This window comes from Puma concolor, chromosome D4 (genome assembly GCF_028749965.1).
Source record: "Puma concolor isolate L17-30 chromosome D4, mPumCon1.1.hap2, whole genome shotgun sequence".
NCBI classification, from domain to species: domain Eukaryota; kingdom Metazoa; phylum Chordata; class Mammalia; order Carnivora; family Felidae; genus Puma; species Puma concolor.
Window position 1 is genome coordinate 644,741 of NC_141679.1, and position 22,777 is coordinate 667,517.

Sequence of the window (22,777 nt, forward strand, 5' to 3'; positions counted from 1 at the left end):
GAGCAAGCCCCAAGGTCAGGGGAATAGTTCTGGATGCCTTCGTTAGTTGGCTGATATACCAGCCATCTATTACTTATTAGTTATCTGCTGTTGCTTAACAAATATCCCCCAAATTTAATGGCTTGAAACAACAAAAAACTGTTTACCTCACCCATTTTCTGTGGATCAGGGATTTGGGAGCAGCTGATTGGGGTGTCCTTGTTCAGGACCTCTCCTGAGGTTGTAGTCATTTGGAACCACAGCCATCTGAAAGCTCAGGGCTGGAGAATTAGACTCCAAGGTGTTTTGTGGTTATGCCAGCAAGTTATATTGGACTGCTAAGACATGACACAAGAGGAAGATACTTTTGGCTAAGACTTTCACATAAAATCAGGAAGTAGACAGAATGATAGTGTGCAGCATATGGCCAGGGTTGGGCAGAACAAGGTTCAGATACCTTCAAAGTATGGGTCCAAGAAGAGTGGGATCCAGGCGTAATTTCAAGAATTGACCAGGCCTGGGCACAAACTTTGATAGCAGAAAACAGTTCAATTAGTTAGTTTTGTGAACTGGGCCTACGTGGAGTATGTGGAAAGGAGGTGAATGGGGAAGGGTGGACAGGCTGTCTTGGCTCAGCTCATTGGTAAAGCAGGTGCAGCCCAGGTATCACAACCCAAGTCACATGGACAAGTTGCTGCTTATATTCATGGTAATCTACCAAGACTCCTGATCATTGTCCCCAAGCACAAAAACAGCCCCAAGTTTTCCCCTTTCGTATAGAACAAGGACTGATGTCAGATAATCAGGACCCTGCTTCCTTAAAGTGTCAGATAGTGACCTCCAACTACTCAGGAGTGCCTGCTCCAGTTGTCTGGGTGAGAGGTTTTGCTTCTCGAGAAGTCTTTACAGTCCATATCCCTGGTTGCTGCCTCTGGTCCCACCAGGCGGAGAAAAGGCTGAAGCATGTCTGGGCCCCTCATCTGATGACAGAGCTCCCACCTCACTCCCACTTCAGAGTATTCCCCCTGAAACACTGCTGAGGTAATTCAGGACATTCACGGTATGTCATTGCCAGGGCTGGTTGAGCAGGATATGGCACAGTCAAGGCATGGGTGATGAGTGGCCTTAGGGGAGGTAAACTTTTCCAGGTTGTCACCAGGCCTTAGGAACGTACAGGGTCACCAAGATGATATTTTTGTGTTGCATAACCTCAAAGATTATCTGCCAAAGACTAAAACAGAATGTGGATACAAATGGATTGGTCTCACTTGGGATGGAAAGGCTGTGCCAGGACCCCATGCTTCCTTCTCTTTTGGGTGCCCAGGAACACCTGGGTGTTATCCCATTGCAAAAGGTTGTACAGTCATGCCAACTGAATTCTCTCTCTCTCTTTTTTTAAGTAAGTTTTTTTTTTTTTTAATTTTTTTTTTTCAACATTTATTTATTTTTGGGACAGAGAGAGACAGAGCATGAACGGGGGAGGGGCAGAGAGAGAGGGAGACACAGAATCGGAAACAGGCTCCAGGCTCTGAGCCATCAGCCCAGAGCCTGACGCGGGGCTCGAACTCACGGACCGCGAGATCGTGACCTGGCTGAAGTCGGACGCTCAACCGACTGCGCCACCCAGGCGCCCCTTAAGTAAGTTTTTAAATTTATTTTTGAGAAAGAGAACATGAACATGAGTTGGGCAGGGGCAGAGAGGGAGGGAGAGAATCCCAAGCAGGCTCCCCACTGTCAGCACAGAGCCCAATTCAGGGCTCAATCTAACGAACTGTGAGATCATGACCTGAGCCAAAATCAAGAGTTGGGTGCTCAGCTGACTGAGCCATCCAGGGGCCCCTGAATTTTTTTCTCTTTGGAGCTAATGTGATCCTAAATTCAGAGTAGTGATATTCCACATACTCACTTGCATCCTGGCCTCCATTAATGGACCAGGCCTACAGTCCATGTCAGGTTGGTGGAGTCAGGCCCCAGGTCCATCTCTGTGTCTAAGAAATCTGTAATAGCAGTGTATACACTGCCCAGGAGCGTCCTAGTAGCTTTGGGGTCATTCAGGCTATTTCTGTTATTGTTTATACGGAGAGTAGCAAGATTGTTGGCAAAATTAGGCTCATCCTGGGAGGTTGTCCATAAGTCCAACTGAAAAGAGAAGTTTCCTCCTTAGAATTTGAAGTGAACCAGCTGCTGAGTGGAGCTGTACATTCCAGAATGGCTTGTCCCCAAAGACTGTTTGGCCTGTTCATTAATGGGGCTGTGGCTTAAGAGATAAAATAGACTGCAGTTTTTTTAATTCCTTTTTGTTTTAGTTGCATTTTTTGGTCCCTTAAGCCTCTGAAGGAAAATACCAATGGTAGTTTGATCCCATTATGAGTCAGATCAAGGATGACATCACAGTTTGGAGATATTTTTTTAGGCCATGATGTGCTTCTGAAGAATGGCTGCTGCCTGACCAGAGGCATTCTCAGCATGAACCGGCACTGGGTAACTCCCTTAGTTGTTTGGCTTGCTGGTCCTGGGTGGCTGTATGAGGCAGTATAGACAAGACTGGAGCCATGTGGGCCCTGCTGCAGTGGCCATGTTCCCGCCTTTTACTAGGCTGTGGTGGCACCAGCCCATACATAATGTCAATGGCATTGAGCTTTGCCATTATTAACGTAATATGTCTTAATATTAAGCTCAGCAGTACTTTTAGCTTCATATTATGATCATCCCATAGTACCAAAGCATGATTGAAAATTTTGTGAGCATTTACTAATGACTTAAATGTGTACTGTTAGCTCACATGCTGAATCAATTGGAATTAGTTGAGCTACATATGACAGAAAACTTAATAAAGGTGGATCAAAGTACTACAAGTACTAGAAGTTTCTCTGTTGCGTAAACAAAATTGTATGGTAAGCTTTCAAGAGCCACATGGTGGCCTTATGAGTATCAGGCTCTGCCATTAGCCTTGTGGCTTCCAAATCATGGTATGGTGATGATTTGAGCACTTCAGGTGTTGGGATGGGGAATGGGCAAACAAGGGCTTACCTTTTCTGTTGAAAGATACTTTCTAGAAGTAACATACATCATTATTACCTACATTCTGTTGGCCAGTAACCTACGGCAGGAGAGACTGGAAATTCAGTCTTTGTTATGCATGGCTGTGAGACCAGTGAAATATTGGTGTTAGAAAGAAGTACAAGTTTTGGGAACTACCAGTAGTTTCTGTCCCATATGCTTTAGGGAATGCAGGGAGGAAAAATCTAAGGAGAGGACAGTTGACATTTGGTAGACAAAGATACACAGGAACTGCTGAATCTCTAAAGAGATACAAGTTGTCATTGTTTACATTTCAGAATAGTAGGGATTTTTTTTTAAGTTTATTTTGAGAGAGAGAGCATGCGTGTGTGCAAGTGGGGGAGGGGAAGAGAAAGAAGGAGAGAGAGAGAGAATCCCAAGCAGGTTCCGCACTGTCAGCGCAGAGCCCAATGTGGGGCTCGAGCTCACGAACCGTGAGGTCATGACCTGAGCTGAAGTTGGATGCTTAACTGTCTGAGCCACCTAGGTGCCCCAAAATAGCAGGAATTTTTGAACTGCTCAATTTTACTTAATTTGCTGCAGACTCTCCCTGGTTATGTTACCAACACTTGGTTTCTCTCTGTGCCTTACCAATTTTATGATTTTTCTTGAGGACCAGACTACTAAGTAAGATGTTGCAAGTAGTCTCAACTCCCGAAAAAGGAAGATTTTAGGAATGAGTCGTATGTAGGAGAAGTAGGGAACAACAGACTATACTTCTTTGTTAAAATTCTAATGTAATGAACTGATGAGAATTTTTAAAAAAACTTTTTATTACTTAATGGTAAAGCCTCATATGTTCTAGGCCTACTTGTGTAAATATGCCTTTAGAGTAGTAGACCTGCTCTCATAGGAGATGTACATATAAATTCTGATTGATGGTACCACATTGCCTTCTAAAATGGTTTTACCATTTTATGTGTTCAGATTTTTATAGTTGAGACTTGTAGGGAAGAAAATGGTGAAGACACAGCAGTCTTCTGAATTCTTAAACATTTTTTAAACAAAATTTCCACTAGAGGGAGATATTTAACCATGAGAAAATTGAAAAGTAACCTAAATAATAAAACTACTGTACTTAGTATTGTTATAATAAAATCATAGTAATAGAAGGTAAGAACCATAAGTGACCTTATAAGGTCACTATGACTATTAAGCTCAATGCCCTTATTTTATAGGGAAATACCTCAAGGGAGTTTGAATGATTACCCATGTTGGCACAGCTGTTATTGTCAGCAGTGATTGGAATATACAGTTCCATTCTCCAGAGTTTCTGTCTGGTGTCATAAGAATATCAGAATTAACATGTGTCCATATTCATACTCCATAAAGCATAATAAATCAGATGGGTGTCAGTTTGTAGGAAAAATGGCTAAGTAGGTTTTTGTGACTACTCTTCCTGAAACCCTATGTAATGAACAAAATGATTCCATAGTAGGGAAATTAAAAATTTATTTTTCATGTTTATTTATTTTAGAGAGAGAGAGACAGAGCCAGAGCATGAGTGGGGGAGGGGCAGAGAAAGAGGGAGACACAGAATCCAAAGCAGGCTCAAGGCTTTGAGTTGTCAGCACAGAGTCCGATGCGGGCCCAAATTCACAAACTGCGAGATCATGACCTGAGTTGAAGTTGGACGCCCAACCAACTGAGCCACCCAGGTACTCCTAAAGTAGACTGTTACGAATACAAGTTATATGTAAGTGTCATGGTAACTACAAACCAAAACTTACAGTAGATACACAAAAGATAATGGGAAAGGGATCTAAGTGTACCATTAAAGAAAGTCAATAAGCCATAAAAAAAGAGTAGCAGAAGAAGAACAGAGGAAATATGAAACAGCCAGAAAATAACAAATGACAATAAGCACATACAAAATTAATACTTTAAATGTAAAGTAACTAAATCCTCTAATCGAAACCATAGAGTGGCTGAATGGATTAAAAAAAAAAAAACCAAGACCCATCTATACATTGCCTACAAGAGACTCACTTCAAACATAAGGACAAACACACACTGAAAGTGGAGGGATGGATGGGAAAAGATACTCCATGTAAATGGAAACCAAAAGAAAGCTGGGGTAGCTATACTTCGGTTAGACAAAATAGACTTAAAAAATATTTATTTTTGAGAGAGAAAGAATGTGAGGGGGGGAGGGGCAGAGAGAGAGAGAGAGAGAGAGGAGACACAGAATCTGAGGTAGGTCTCAAACTCACAGACCATGAGATCATGAGAGAGAGAGAGAGAGAGAGAAGACACAGAATCTGAGGTACGTCTCAAACTCACAGACCATGAGATCATGACCTGAGCTGAAGTGCTTAACCAACTGAGCCACCCAGACACCCCTAGACAAAATAGACTTTTAAACAAAGACTATCATTAGAGACAAAGCAGAGCATTATGTAACAACAAAGGGGTTGGTTGATACAACGTGAGAATATAACATTTATAAATATCTGTGCACCCAAAAATAGGAGCACCTAAATATATGACAAATACTAAAAGACCTAATGGGAGAAATGGACAGCAGTACAGTAATGGTAGTAGACCTTAATACCCTACATCAATGGATAGGTCATCCAGGCAGAAAATCAATAAGGAAACATGGGCTTTAAATGACAGGTTAGACCAGATGCACTTAACATATACATACAGAGCATTCCATTCGCAAACAAGAAAATACAGTCTTCTCAAGTGCACATGTACCATTCTCCAGGATAGATCATGTGTTTGGCCACAAGACAAGTCTTGACAGTTTAAGAAGATTAATATCAAGCATCTTTTCTGACGACAGTTGCAAGAAGAAAACTGGAAAATGCACAAACATGTGGAGATTAAATAACATGCTACTAAAATATTGACAGGTTAATGAAGAAATTAAATGAGAAATAATGAAATACCTCATGACAAAGGAAAATAAAAATATAACATCCTGAAGTTCTGGGATGCAGCAAGAGCAGTTCTAAAAGGGAAGTTCATAGCTATAAATTTATACCTCAAGGAACAAGAAAAATTTCAAAAAACCTGTCTTAACACCTCAGTGAACTAGAAAACAAAAACAAATAGAGCCTAAAGTCGGAAGGAAATAACAAAGCTCAGAGCAGAAATAAGTGAAATAGAATCTGAAAAGGCAGTAGAAAAGACCAGTGAAACCAAGAGCTGTTTTCTTTGAAAGGTAAACAATTATAGGCAAACCTTTAGCTAGACTCACCAAGAAAAAAGAGAGGGAACTGAAAATCAGAAGTGAAAGAGACATTGCAGTTGATATCACAAAACTAGGAAAGATAATAAGAATACAATTGTATGCTAACATATTGGACAACCTAAAAGACATGAATCAATTCCTAGAGACTTATACAGCCTTCCAAGACTGACCCAAGAAGAAATCTGAAGAGACTGGTTACTAGTAAGATTAAATCAATAATTGAAAACCTTCCAGCAAACAAAAATCTAGGACCAAATAGCTTCACTAGAGAATTCTACCCAACATTCAAAGAAGACTTAATACCAATCCTTCTCTAATACTTACAAAAATATAGAAGAAGAAAGAAGACCCATACATTCACTTTAGAGGCCTGTGTTACCCTGATACCAAAACCAGACGAGGACACCACAAGAAAAGAAAATTACATGCCAATATTGCCAATGAACATAGATGCAAAAACCCTCAACAAAATATTAACAGACTAAATTCAACAATACAGTAAGAGGATTATACACCTTGATCAAGTGGGATTAAATCCAGGAGTGCAGGAGTGGTTTAACATTTGCAGCAATTACTGTGATATATCACATTAACAAAATGAAGGATAAAAATCATATGATCATCTCAATAGATGCAGGAAAAGTATATGAGAAAATTCATCCCTTTTTTTTTTTTAATGTTTATTTTTTTGACAGAGAGAGACAGAGCATGAGTGGGGGAGGGTCAGAGAGAGAGGGAGTCACAGATTTCGAAGCAGCTCCAGGCTCTGAGCTGTCAGCACAGAGCCTGATGCGGGGCTCAAAGTCACGACCTGTGAGATCATGACCTGAACTGAAGTCAGATGCCCAACCAACTAAGCCACCCAGGCGCCCCTCAACATCCCTTTTTTTATATTAATGCCCAAGAAATAGGTATAGAGGGAGCATACTTCAACCTAATAAAGGCAATTTATGACCATCCCACATTATACTCAATGGTGAAGAGATGAAAGAATTTCCTCTAAGATGAGGAACAGGGTTTTTACCCTTGCCACTTTTATTTAGCGTAGTATTGGAAGTCCTACCCAGAGCAACTAGGGAAAAAGAAGAAATAAAAGGCATTCACATTGGAAAGGAAGAAGTAAAACTATCACTATTTGCAGATGACATGATATTCTATATAGAAAACCCTAAACAGGGGTGCCTGGCTGCCTCAGTCAGAGGACTGTGCAACTCTTGATCTCAGGGACATGAGTTCAAGACCCATGTGGAGATTATTGCAAGCAAGCAAGCAAGCAAGCAAGAGAGAATGAACTTAAAAATAAATCTAGATAACCCTAAAGAATCCACCAAGAAGTTATTAGAACTTATAAATGAATTCAGTAAAGCTGCAAGATACAAAATCAATATACAAAAATCTGTTCTTTTTCTGTACACTAATAATGCACTGTAAGAGAAATTATTTAATTACCTCAAAAAGATTGAAATACCTACAGGAGGTCAAAAACCTGGTCATTGTAAACAATAAGACGTTGACAAGAGAAATTGAAGGCACAAATAAATGGATAGATATTCTGTGCTCACGGATTAGAAGAGTTAATATTTTTTAAATGTCCACAGTACTGAAAGGAATCTACAGATTCAACTACAATCCCTATCAAAAGTCCTATGGCAGGTTTCACAGAAATAGAAAATAGAATTCTAAAATGTGTATGGAACTGCCGAAGATCCCTAATAGACAGTTGACTCTTACGAAAGGAAAAAACCTGGAGGCATCATGATTCCTGACTTCAAGTTGTATTACAAAAGCTATAGTAATTAAAACAATATGGTATTGGCATATAAAGATTAATGGAACTGAATTGAGAACCTGGAACTAAACCCACACATATGTGGTAAATTAATTTATGATAGTCAAGAATATACAATGGGGAAAGGACTGTGTGTTCACTAAATGGTGTTCAGAAACGTGGAGAGCCACATGTAAAAGAATGAAACTGAACCTCTGTCTTACACCATACACAAAAAATTAACCCGAAATGGACTAAATGCTTGAATGTAAGACCAGAAACCATAAGTATCCTAGAAGAAAACATAGGCAGTAAACTCCTTGACATGTCCCAGTGTTGATTTTTTTGTTTGATACCAAAAAGCAAAAACAACAAAAGCAAAAATCAAGAAGTGTGACTACATAAAACTAAAAAATTTCCCTATAGCAAAGGAAACCATCAGCAGAATGAAAAGTTAACCCTTGGAATAGGAGAAGATATTTCCAAATCCTATATCTGATGGGGTTCATCTCCAGTATATATAAAGACCTGCTATAACTCAATTGCAAAATAACCAAACAATTTGGTTTAAAAATGGGCAGAGGATCTGAATGGACAGTTTTTCAAAAAGACATACAGATTGCCAAACAGGTATATGAAAAAAATCAGAGAATAGAAATCAAAACCACAATGAAATATCACCTAACCCCTATTAGGAAGGGGAACTCTTGTGTATTATTGACTATTGGTAGAAATGTAAATTTGTACAGTCATTATAGAAAAGAGTATGGAATTCCTTCAAAAATTAAAAACAGAATTACCACATGATCCAGCAATTCCACTTCTGGGTATTTATCTGAAGGAAACAAAAACACTAAAAAAGACATCTGGGGTGCCTGGGTGGCTCAGTCTGTTAAGCATACAACTCTTGATATAAATCTTGATATAAATAAATAAGGAGGGGCCTGTAAATCATAGGCTTTATAGTGAGGTAAGGTTTATTTGCCTTTCCTAATGGGTGAAAAGCCAAAATCCAACACACACCCACACATATTCAAGCAAAAGACAAGATGTGCCTCTGAGGTTTTTTAAAAAATTTAAAACCGGTCAAATGAGATAATAATTCACATATCAAATAATTCATCCATTTAAAATATACAGTAAATTTTAGTATATTCAGAGTTGTACAACCATCACCACATCAATTTTAGAACATTTTTGTCACCTCAAAAGGAAACCCCTTACTTTTTATCATCCCTCAGTCCTTCTTCTTCTGCCCAGACCTACACAACAGCTAATCTGTTTTCTATCTTTATGGGTTTGTGTATTTTGGACAGTTTGTTGAAATGGAATCATGTAATATGTGATCTTTTTGACTGGCTCCTTTCACTCAAGATAGTATTTTCAAGGTTTGTGCATATAGCAGGTATCATTACTTCATTTCCTTTTTTTGATTGAATATATTCCATTGTATGAATATATCAAATTTAGTTACTCATTTATTAGGTGATGGGCATTTGGGCTATTTTCATCTTTTTACTACTGTTAATGTTACTGTAAACATTCGTGTGTAAGCTTATAAGTAGGCATATGTTTTCATTTTTCTTAGGTGTATGTCTAACAATAGAATTGTTGGGTCAAATGGAATGACCAGGTGATGACTAATGATGCTGGCCATTATTTCATGTGCTTTCTGCCCATTTGTATGTCTTTGAAGAAATACCTGTTGAGATCCTTTGCTCCTAACAATTCCCACTGTATCCTCAGGCAGCTAAAAAACTAAACAGAGATTATAAGCCCTCAATATCCATTTCTCCAGCAGCTCAAAATACAGAGACACATCAGATAGTGCCTAGATAAATGGGGAAGTGTCAAGAAGTAACCACTCACTGTTTTCTTAGGAAATATTAGAAATTGTTAGATCTACTCCTGTGAACACATAGTAGTCCCAGAATAGAGCACAAATATGGTGCCGTGTTTTATTATCTTCATTTAGGACATGTGCAAACATACTGTCATGAGATGAATTAATAAGAAAATGGGGATAAGTTCACTTTGAAAGAATTAGTCCAGGAAATAAATACAAGAACACACTATATAAAACCTGCTCTATCAAATGAAGCATTTATAGAAAATTGAGTCAGAGGAAAGAGAACTGAGAGAAAGAAAGTGATTATAGTGCTGAGAACTATATTTGAAGTAACCAGGAGGTAAATATGGATGGATGGCACTCTTGAGGAAAATCACCTGTAAGAGCAAGTGAAAAGAACAATCTGGAAGACCACAAATGGTCAATATATGCTTTTTGCAAAAACAAGTGAAAGGCAAATGATAGGCAACTATATAATAGAGCAAAATTTACTAGAGTAAAGGAGAAAACCTGAGTTTACAGATCAAAATATGTTTTTGTAATAGGTAGCCATAAGGTAGCCATAAGTCTTTGTCTTCATTTCTTACTGTTTTAGGATAGATTCTTGAAGTCATACTGCTGGTATAGAGAATATGTGTATTGAAAAAAAATTTTTTGAACATTTATTCATTTTTGAGAGAGAGTGTGTGAGTGGGGGATGGGCAGAGAGAGAGGGAGACAAAGAATCTGAAGCAGGCTCCAGGTCCTGAGCTGTTAGCATAGAGCCTGATGCAGGGCTTGAACTCACAGACCATGAGATCATGACCTGAGCTGAAGTTAGTCACCCAACTGACTGAGCCACCCAGGTGCCCTGAGAATATGTGTATTTTAAAGTATGTATTGTCAAAATGATTTCGTAGGTAAAAGTATTATCTCATTGGTTTAATTTACATTTGTCTTTTTACTAGTGAGAGTGAATACTTTTTTCCATGTTAATTGTCTAATATATTTCAGTTTTTAATTCATGTCTTTCACATTTTTCTTTTCAGTTTTCATTTCTCCTTGTCATATTTATTGTAAAAATTTTTTGCCAGGTTATTCTTTCACTTTTAGTTATAAAGTCATTTTTAATATAAATATTTTGAGTTTCTGGCACGCCTGGGTGGCTTGGTTGAGCGTCTGAGTTCGCCTCTTTGAGTTCGGCTCAGGTCATGATCTCACAGTCATGTGATCGAGCCCCCTGTGGAGCCCACTTAGGATTCTCTCCCTCTCTCTCTCTCTGCCTCTCCCCCATCCATGTGCTCGCTTTCTCTCTCTCTCTCTCTCTCTCTCTCTCTCTCAGAAATAAAGTTTAAAAAATATCAAGTTTTTTGTGTGATTATATTTGCTTTTTTTTCCTGTTGTGGCTTTTTAAAATTACCTTTTCCTATTGCTTGGTGGTATTTCATTTTGTATTTTTTAAAATAATTTTTGTCTCTTTATTTTATTTAAATGTTTACTGTGATCTGATGTATAAACTTTTTTTAAATTTTAGAATAAGGAGAGTTTATCTTCTGTTATTACTGACCTCAACATAATAATGGAGCCCACCGAATATTCAGAATTAAGTGAATTTGTGTCTAGGTAAGATATTACAAATTTTTATTTTTTTAGGGGTTGTTTTCACTCTACAGTTTTAAGTTTACTTTCTTTTTTTTTTTTTTTTAACTATGTGCTAGGCTTTAAAATGTGAGGAAGAACAGATACAATCTTTGATACTCATGGAGGTTATAGCCTATTGGTGAACTCCTAAGTTAATTATGGAAATAAATCTAAAATTGTGGTTGCGCTCAGTGCTACAGAGGAGAGTTACTTAATGCCTGTTGAAGCATACATCAGGAATTTGACTTTTAAGAAGAACATGGAATCATTTCCTGAAAATTGAGCTGACATCTGAATAATGTGTAGGTGTAACCTAACAAAGAGGTCCTAGACAGAGTAGTTGTACATAGGCACTATGCAAAGAGGAAGCATGCCATCTGTGAGCAACTGACAAGAGCAGGTTGTGAGCCGGAGAGTGTGTTCTGAGATGAGGTTGTCAAGTACGTAAGGTCCACACTGCATGGAGTTTGGTACGAGGAGTTTGATCATCGTCCGGAGACCAGCATAAAGCTACTAAAGCAGAGCCTGGAGAGTGTGTGACATCCTAGAAAGAACTATTGTGGATGCCACAGGGAGAAGGGATTGACGGCGGATAGTAGTAGGTACAGCTTTGTCAGTGATTAGCCTATGAAGATGCCGAAGACATTTGTAGGTTGGCCTAGCATAATGGTAGCTGAGGTAGAGTGCTGGATGGGTTTGGATTTGGGGAATATTTAGGAAGCACAATTATTGGCCGAATGGGAGGGATCAGGAGTCCTTGATGGTGATTCCATTTGTTGAGATAGAGAAAGTTGAAAGAGAATCATGGTAGGTGAGGTTGTGACTTCAGGTTGGACATGTTGAGTATCTGTGAAGCACAGCAGTAAAAATAGGAAGTAGGCAGCTCAGAAGAGTTGGAGGCAGGAGATAGAGCCCCAGAGTTTTCTGCCAGTGGGTAGAAGTTAAAGCCTTGAACTTCAGGAGATTGGAGGAGGGACTAGAAGTGGACCTTGTGGTGGAGAGAGGGTCCTACCTAGACAGAGATTGGACGGGGAACAACTGTGTGGGAGGGAGACCAGGAATATATTGTTGACCACTGACAACTGGGGTGGCCGCTCTTCTCCGACATCATTGAAGATGTTCTTTAGTCTCTTCTGGATCACGTGGGTCCTGACAAGAAGTCTGCTGTAAGGGTTAATTTGGGGGCTGGGGCTGCCTTCAAACCTTTCTCTTAATTTTGTTTTTCCCCAGTTTGACAGTATTATTTCTAAGGTGTGTTAGTGTGAAAATTCCCATCCACATCTTTTCAAATCTTCTGTTTTCTGTGCTTCTCTTGCAGTGCTAATTGCACATGTATTAAGCCATTTGGTATATCACCTCAGGGATTGGGTGCTTCTATGTCTTTTACTCTTTGTTTTTTCTTTGCATTTTAGTTTGGGTAATTTCTGTTATCCTATCTTCAAGTTCACAGATTCTTTCCTCAGCTGAAGTCCCACCTACCAGTGAGCCCTTTGAAGGAATTCTTCACTTCTTTTTTTTTTTTTTAATTTTTTTTTTTAACGTTTATTTATTTTTGAGACAGAGAGAGACAGAGCATGAACGGGGGAGGGGCAGAGAGAGAGGGAGACACAGAATCGGAAGCAGGCTCCAGGCTCTGAGCCATCAGCCCAGAGCCTGACGCGGGGCTCGAACTCACGGACCGCGAGATCGTGATCTGGCTGAAGTCGGACGCTTAACTGACTGCGCCACCCAGGCGCCCCTGGAATTCTTCACTTCTAATGTCATGTTTTTTTGCCTCTGGCATTTTCAATTTGACCCTTAATTTTTCTGTCTACTGAAAGTCCCCATTTGTTAATGCATTTGTACAACTTTTTCCATTAGATCTTTTAATTTATTAATTATGGCTATTTTTCTCTTTAGTGTTTTACTTTGGAAGTTTTCATATATATGTAAAAATAATAGAATAATTAACCTGCAGCTACACATTAGGCATCAACAATTATTGATATTTTGCTAATCTTATTTCATCTGTACACATATTTTTAAAGTTTTAATTTTGAAATAATTGTAATTCACAGAAAATTGTAAAAAACAAAACAAAACCAGTATCCAAGGAGATTCTACATACCCTTCATTCAGCCTCTGACAATGATAACATGTTACAGAGTATACTCTTCACATCCATAAAATTGACATTAGTAAAATTCACAGAGCTTTTTCAGATTTTATCGGTTTTACAATCACTTGTTTGTTCTATGCAATTTTATCACCTCTGTAGCTTCATGAAACCACTACCTTCAAGATTCAAGACTCTTTCATATATCTTTGTACTAGCTCTTTTTTCCCTCATTTTTTTTATTGTGATAAAATACATATACCATAAAACTTACCTTCTTAATCCTTTTTAAGGGTTCAGTTATAGTATTAAATACATACATGACGTATTTAACTTAGGTGCACCGCCATCTATCTTTTTTTTTTTTTTTTTGATGTTTACTTTTGAGAGGGAGAAAGAGACAGAATGCAAGTGGGGGAGGGACAGAGAGAGGAAGACATAGAATCCAAAGCAGGCTCCAGGCTCCAAGCTGTCAGCACAGAGCCCACTCAGAGCCCAGCACGGGACTCGAACTCACAAACTGCGAGATCGTGACCTGAGCCGAAATCAAGAGTCGGAAGCTCAACCTACCTACCCCCAGGCGCCCCACCACCATCTATGTCATGACACTCTTCATGTTTTAAAACTGAAACTCTTTGTGCATTAAACAGTAGCTTCCCATCTTCCCCTCCATTCGTATTTCTGTCTCTGTGACTTTTAATCATGGTTATTTTAATGTCCCTGTCTCATAGTGCCAACATCTGTATCATCTTGGAGCCTGATTCTGCTACTTCTGGGGTCTTTTTTCATGAATTTTTATATGCCATCTTTTTTTTTTTTTTTTTAGTGATACGTTGTAGAAAAACAGAGACTGAAGCAAATAGTATTTATGCTCAGAAATGGGTACGTTTATCATGCTAGTAGTGTGGCGTCAATTCAGAGTGGTCAGCAGTTGATCTGGTTTGGGATTTTTACTGTTTCCGTCATCAGTAGGCTTCAAATCACCACCTCACCATAGGTTTCAGATTCTTCCATCTGTGAACCCAAATTCAAGGTCTGTTTTTCCTTATGCTTAGAATGTGGTTTTGGGAGCTGGAGGCTTCTTCTCTGTGTTCCAGATCCACTCAGCTTTCTGCCTTTCTAAGGGGAACCTTTCTCCATGTGCTTGACGCTCCCCAGTAGTAGTTGTTGATGCTTATTACTTGGTGCCAGGCTTGTGGTGGGCACAACGGGAGTTCTCTGTTTTCAGGGTCCATCCTCAGTATTGGGCAGTCCTGTGTACCTGCACCTCAGGGGTTGGGCTCCCCAGTGTTCCTGCTCCTCCTGCCCAGTAGAGCCAAAGCCCGCATGGATCTGGGGTTGGTCTTGGCCAGGAGAGACTTCCATGTTCCTCTTGCAGGGTTATCAGATGAATGCTTGGTGTCAGTGTAGGATCCTGGGCCCAGTGGGTTTCCTGCCCCTCCCATGGAATGGGGTTTTTGCCCTCTTCCTGAAGCAGTGGATCTTTGTCTTGGTAACAGGAGTGTTTTCTGTCCATCTCCCAACGTTAGATGAGTTTGACTTGTGCTCCTCCCTTGGAAGCAAGAGATTTTTTCTTCCATTGCTTTGTTGCCCTTTTTTCAGCATTTCAGGGTTTTTGGTTTCCATCAAAGAAGAATGCTGGCTTCACTTTGTTCCTGGCAGTGCCTGTGCCAGAGGCAGGGAGCTCTCTCTGACATGACCCTGGTTTTTCTGGTGGTGTCCCTTTGTGTCTGGGGTTCCAACCTGTTCCAAAATGACACTCTGTCCCGTATTTGTTGTTAAGAATTTGTCAAAATTTGGGGCACCTGGTTGTCTCAGTTGGTTGAGCGTCCAACTCTTGATTTCGGCTCAGGTCATAATCTCACAGTTCGTGATTTCAAGCTCCACATGGGGCTCTATGCCAATGGCGTAGAGCCTGCTTCGGATTCTCTCTCTCTGCCCTTCCCCTGCATGCACATGCACTCTCTCTCTCTCTGTCTCTCTCCTTCTCTTTTTCTATATCAAAAAAAAAAAAAAAAAAAAAAAAACCAAAACAGAAAAGAAAAGAAAAAAAAACAGGAAAAAACTTAACAACAAAAAAAGAATTTATGAAATTTTAGCTGATTTCTTGTTACCCACTTGAATAGGGACTGCTTTCCTCTCCTAAGTTGACCCAGGAGCGAACAGTTTGTGTCATGTCTTTGCTTTGAGGAAGAAAAATTTATTGGTTGCCTTGTGGCTTTGGGTCTCTAATAGACTCAAGAAATGTTATGATTTTATAGATCCAGATTTGTTTGATGCTACGTGTGGATGGTCTTCTCTGCAGCTGTTTACATCCTTAGTAGAATCAGAGCTCTTTCCATTATTTTCTCTGATTCTCACTCCAGAGTTGGGGACATGCTCTCTGTTCACCTTCTATATCTGTTTTACCCTTTCTTTATACTTTCTATTTCTTTGTATCTTTGTGCTTATTCCTGATTATTCCTCAGATCTGTATTTCAGTTCAGCAATTATTTCTTCATTTTCTGACTAATCTGCTTTTAAACCCCCCTCTACTAAATTTGCAATTTCATGGACAGTACTTGTCATTTGTGAAAGTTCTGTGTCTTTTTACATTTTCCTGTCTTTTTAAAAATAAAGACTTTAGGAGCACCTGGGTGGCTCAGTTGGTTATGGGTCTCACTCTTGGTTTTGGCTCAGGTCATGATCTCATGGTTCTTGAGTTCAAGCCCTGCATTGGGCTTTGTGCTGACAGTGTGGAGTCTGCTTGGGATTCTCTCTGTCTGCCTCTCCCCTGCTCATGTTGGTGTGTGCACACATGCTTTCTTCATGTATATATAACATAAATATATATTTATTAAAATTATATATAAATATATTTAAAACATACTTATATATTTATAATAAATATAAATATGTTATAAATATATATATACATAAACATATTCTTAAATTTATATAATAAACATATACCATATGTATTATATATATTTGTATATATATTTAAAGTATTTATTTTGAGAGAGAAAGTGTGAGTAGGGGAGGGGCAGAGAGAGAGCAAGATAGAGAATCCCAAGCAGGCTCTGCACTGTTAGTGCAAAGCCCAATGTGGGGCTAGAACTCACAAATGGTGAGAACATGACCTGAACCAAAGTCGGATTCTTTTTTTGTTTGTTTTAATTTTTTTTTTTAATTTTTTTTTTCAACGTTTATTTATTTTTGGGACAGAGAGAGACAGAGCATGAACGGGGGAGGGGCAGAGAGAGAGGGAGACACAGAATTGGAAACAGGCTCCAGGCTCTGAGCCATCAGCCCAGAGCCTGACGCGGGGCTCGAACTCACGGACCGCGAGATCGTGACCTGGCTGAAGTCGGACGCTTAACCGACTGCGCCACAGGCGCCCCTGTTTTAATTTTTTTTTAATGTTTATTTATTTTTGAGACAGAGAGAGACAGAGCATGAACGGGGGAGGGTCAGAGAGAGGGAGACACAGAATCTGAAACAGGCTCCAGGCTCTGAGCTGTCAGCACAGAGCCCGACGCGGGGCTCAAACTCACGGACCGCGAGATCACAACCTGAGCCGAAGTCGGACGCTTAACCGACTGAGCCACCCAGGCGCACCCAAAGTCAGATTCTTAACTGACTAAACCACCCAGGCACCCCTACATTTTAGTTTATATGAATTGGCCTAGGGGTGCCTGGGTGGCTCAATCACTTGAGCATTCTACTATTGGCTTTGGGCTCAGGTCATGATCTCACTGTCATGGGATCAATCCCCATGTCGGGCCCTATGTGCTGGGTGCGGAACCTGCTTGGGCTTCTCTCTCTCCCTGTCTCTGTGTCCTTCCCTCTCTCCCTCTCTTTTATACCCAAAATAAGTAAACAAACATTAAAAAAAAAAAAAAAAAACAGCCAAGATGTTTTCCCAGAGGTTTGTGCTATTTTGCATTCACACCAGCAATGTATGAGAGTTCTGGTTTCTCTACATGCTCTCCATCATGTGCTGTTTGTGTATATTTGATTTTAGCCATTCTAGTGGGAGTGTAGTGCATCTCATTTTCCTGATGGTTGATACTGTGAGCATCTTTACATGTGCTTTATTGCTGTCTGTTCATCCTCTTTGGTGAAGTTTATGTTCATGTCTTCCACTCATGGCCTCATTGGGTTGTTTCCTTACTGTTGTTTTGAGAGTTCTTTATGTATTCTCTGTACAAGTCCTTTGTCATATATGCAATTTTCAAATATTTTCTCCCATTCTGTAACTTGTCTTTTCATTTTCTTTCCCCCCTTTTTTTTTCTTATTTAAGAATTTATTTTTAAGTGATCCCTACACCCAGTGTGGGGCTTAAACTCACAACCCCTGGGATCAAGAGTCACATGCTCTTCCGAGCCAGCCAGGCACCCCTTGTCTTTTCATTTTCATAACAGTATCTTTCAAAGAGCAAAATTTTTTTATTTTAAGAAGACAGTTAATCTTTTTTTTCTTTTATATGTTTCTGATATGATGTCTGTGACTTTCGTTTAACCTCAGGTCATGAAGATTTTCATCAAAATTAAAAAAAAATTTATACTTTTACCTTTTATGTTTAGATCTATGAATCATTTACATTTAATGTAATCATTGATATTTTTTGATTGAGGGCTACCCATTTAGTTATTTGTCTGTTTTATTGTTCTTCTGTTTGCTTTTCATGCATTTTCTGGATGATTTGAATATTTTAAATTTTTTTAATTAAGTAAACTCTATCCCCAATTTGGGGCTTGAACTCATGACCCTGAGATCAAGGGTCACATGATCTATCAACTGAACCAGTCAAGCAACCCTATTTGAATACTTTAAAAAATATTCCATTGTAATTTAATTTTTTGCTATATTATGTATTACATAAATATATATATATTTCTCCTTTGCTTCTGGACCTCCAATTGTATGAATGTAAAAGCTTTTGGCATTGTCTCACATGTCTATGAGGCTCTGTAATCTTTTCGGTTTTTCCTTCTGTGTTATTCAGATTGAATGGTTTCTGTGTGCTTGCCACCACGATGATATTGAACGGCTCCTTCACCACAGAAATCCTGCATATTCTTCCTTTATAGTCATACCTTTTCCCCACCCTTCAACCCCTGGCAAAACCTGCTCTGATCACTAGGGTTTTGCCTCTTACAAAATGTGAAATAAATGAAATTCCATAGAGACTGGCCTCTTTACTTAGCTAAAGTAAATGAACTGAGATTCACCCGTTTTTTCATTTCTTGAGTAGTATTCCGTGTACTGGTACTAGTGTGTTTACCCTTTTACCCATCGGAGGACATTTGGGTGATTTCCAGGCTTTGGTGATTATGAGTAGAGCTGCTGTAAACATTGATTCGAGGTTTTTGTGTGATGTAAGTTTTTTCTCCAGGGTAGATAACTAGAAAGGAGTTGCTGGGTCATATGATTACAACATGTTTAAATTTATAATAAACTGGCACAGTGTTTTCCAAGGTGACCATACCGTGTTGCATTCTCACCAGCAATATGTGAGAGTGACTGATAATTTTAGTGAATAATTAACTTCTGATGTCCATCTGATTTTAGACCTAATAAAACTTTAGAATTTTTATCCTCCATTTCTCTTTATGTTTTGCTTTGTCCTTAAGAAAAAGACACTTTGAGTTATTTTACTTTTCTGACTATTCTAGTTCAGACTGAAATGTGTCACTGCCAACATTTTGTGAAAGAAATCCATAACATCTGTTTAACGTTTAGTGAAGTTTGGACTATGCCTGGGAAAAATAGATAAATTACAGTCACTCTTACAACTTGTAGAGCCAACAGTGCACAATGTTGTTCTTTCTGTAATGGAAGAGTGTGTAATGGAGTGTCCTTTGTGGAGACGTGAATGGGGGTGAAGAGTTGTGATTTAGTCCACTTTTCCATACAGTTCTGTGTTAAATTAATGTCACAGGTCAGGCTCTCTTCTCTCCCTCTGTCTCTTGAGTGTCTAGTGTCTGTAGTCTGTGTGTGTTTAAACCTGGGCTGTTGCATTTTTAAGATTTTTTTTCTTGGCTCCCTTCCTCATCACATGATTAAGAGCTTAGTTTTGCTCCCTTGTTTGATGGAGATTAAAATATGTCACTTTGGCCTGTGTAAACTCTAATGAAGGAACTGCCGCTCTTTATAGGCCGGTATTCTTCATAGTGTAATTTGTTCTCTCAGACATTAAAAAGGTATTAGTAACGGATACTAGAGTAAGATTAACACTTAATCTCCAGTGTTCCCTGTAAAATAGATGCTTATGTAACTATGTGTTAATGCATCTGTTCTTTTATTTTCATTTTCTGTGTCTCTGTTTTTTTGTTCCTTAGTTCCCATTTTCTGATTTCTTTTGGACTATTTAAATATTTTTTTACTATTCCATTTTAATTTTATCTACTGACTTTTTGGCTATATCTGGGTTTTTGTTATTTTTGTTATTTAATTACTGGCTACTACAGGGCTTGCAGCATTCATAATCTAACTTTCAACTCTCTAGTTAGATTTAATACTTTGCCACTGCAAGTGCAACCTGGAAGGCTTGTAACCATATACGTTCCTTTCTTCTATGCTCTGTATTGTGGTTTTCACAGGAATTATGTTCATATGCATATGCTGAAGACCCCCATCAACTAGTGTTGAGATTTTTTACCTTTGACCACCATACATAATTTGAAGAACTTAAGAGAAGACGAACACTTTTGTTGTATTTACCCAAATTTCTACCATTTCTGCTGCTTCTCCTGGTGGAACTTTTTTAGAACACATTGCATGTATTATGGCTCTGGTATACATTTCTGAGGATAGAAATGATAGTCCCTTGTATATTCATAACACAGTAATCGACTTCATAAGCTGACATTGATATAAAACTTTTACCTAATTTGCCACCTGTATTTCCATTGGTTAGTTCATCTAATGATGACCTTCTCTGCATTTACTTTTCCGGTGCATTACCTGATCCAGTCTAGTGTCAAGTATCGCATGTAATTGTCATGACCTTTTAGATTCCCTTTAATTTGGAACAATTCTAGAATCTTTCTTTGCCTCTTAATACTTTGCCAGCTTGACAAAATACAGGTGTTCTATCTTTCCTGCCCCCTAGTAGAACGTTCCTCATTTTGTCTTCGATCTTTATTCAAGATCTGTTGCTGTTCTGAAACAAAATACCGTACTGGTGATATGTTGTCCTTCTCAGTTCTCTGCCCATGTAGGTGGCAGTAATTTTGATTCAGTCATACTGTCACCTTACTGTCCACTGTATGGTCCGTGATTTGTGTTTTTGTTTTTTTTTGCCTTCTCTTGGAATAATAGGCAGTCTGTGAGGAGACACTATGACCACACAGATACTAGTCTGTGAGGGACACTGTGACCACGCAGATGTTAATGTTTGTGAGGGGACACTATGACCATACAGATACTACTCATCATTAAATTTTCTGCTTAGATTTAGCATCCCCTGGTGACTCTTGTGTGATCACTCTTTGTTGTGATGGTTGCAGAATGATGATGTTTCAACTCTGGCTCTTCCTCCACTTATGTCAGTAGATATTAGGCCTTATGCTGCAGAAATAGATCTCCTGGGGGCACCTAGGGCTCAGTTGGTTCAGCGTCTGACTCGATTTTGGCTCAGGTCATGAATTCACAGTTCGTGTGATTGAGCCCCATATTGGGCTCTGTGCTGACAGCATGGAGCCTGCTTGGGATTCTTTCTCTCCTTCTCTCTCTGTCCTTCCCCTACTCATGCTCTCTCTCTGCCCTTCTCAAAATAAGTAAATAAACTTAAGAAAAAAGAAATAGATTTCCTTTCTTCTCTATATATGTGTGTCTGTGTGTACATATCTATTTACTATGGTATGGTTTCATTCTTAGTTATGTTTAATATTTATAATTCCTTACTCTACTTTGGTGTGCAAATTGTCTTACACTGGACCAGTGGGAACAACTTCAGGCTGGTTCCTGAATCCATGTGATATTCCCTCATTATATTTTTGAGCACTTCCTTCTATTCTGGCCTAAAAAGATTTTCCAGGCTCATATGGAAAATATACTGGCTGGTAAGTGTTGTTGTAAGTGCTGTGGGACCAACAGCGCACAACAGTGCACATCTGCTATGTGGCAAGACTGCTCCGTGTGCTGGATATGTAGCAGCGTGCAGACAAAACCCCTCTGCCCACAGATAGTAAACAAAACTAACATGAAAAGTAAGTAATACACCAGAGAGAGAAAAGTGGTCCATTAGGATGGGAGATAGGGAATGTGCAGGGTGAGGGAATGGTATCCAAGGTAGATAGCATGTTCAGGAGGGTCTCAATGACAGGGTGAGACGTGAGTAGGTCAGGGGCCTCACCTAATGGTGTCCAATTGTTACCAACTGCAGGTGCTCTACAAATGTACTGCATTTTGTCTTGTGGTATAATCACTCAGAGGCAGGGTAAATTATAAACATAATAAGGACAATATATGTTGGTATAACATATTTCATTGGGTTTTCCCTTAAACTAATGACTAACACCACTGAATTAGGAAAGATATTTCATGTCTGTGGAGCTTTTTATGTATCTTCAAAATGAAGGAACTGGATAAACTTATTTGCAAGGCTTTGCCCCATTCTCAAAATTTATATGTTTATGAATCAAAGAATAAAAATATTTCTGAGAAATGGTGGAACTTACTGGAATAGGAATAGGAATGAGAGAGCTATGAGAAGAACGTTTGTGACTTAGGTTTCCTTTACAACATGGAGTGATTGCCACTGTTTGGGGAATGCCTGTCAGCAAAACCAGATCTACAAAACACTGTTCCCCGGGGCCACCCACTTTCCATGGAATTACTTCATCTTACAGATTGCTTATTGTCTGGTATTACTTGGGGCACAGATTCCTAAACTCCTTTGGTAAGTATTTGTGCCCACCACTATTTACAATAGACTCTACTGTTCTAGTTACAAGGATTCCCCAAGAATGAATTCTGTGTGTGAGGCCGGCTTGCCTTTTTTTTTTTTTTTTTTTTTTTTGCAAAGCACTCCTTTTGGGGAAAATTTTAAAAAGGCCATAACTGGAAAGGATTTGGACAGGCACCTTGAATGAACGTACACACACGCTCATTTTTCACATCTCTGAGAGCATTTCCCAAGAATCCCTATTCAGTTAATCCCTGTACTGACTTACACAGAAGCCCTCATGGAGTTATCATTACAAGTTCTAATA

The 22,777-nt window shown here is 39.1% G+C and overlaps 1 protein-coding gene across 4 annotated transcripts in view; it reads left to right on the top strand.

The window, feature by feature from the left end:
- CENPP (centromere protein P) overlaps window positions 1-22,777 on the top strand; it is a 229,459-nt gene that overhangs the window by 21,076 nt on the left and 185,606 nt on the right. For all 4 annotated transcript variants that reach the window (XM_025931549.2, XM_086684750.1, XM_086684752.1 and 1 more), the window contains one exon: window positions 11,372-11,460. In XM_025931549.2, the coding sequence (XP_025787334.1) occupies window positions 11,372-11,460 (89 nt within the window). The remainder of the gene's footprint in view (window positions 1-11,371; window positions 11,461-22,777) is intronic.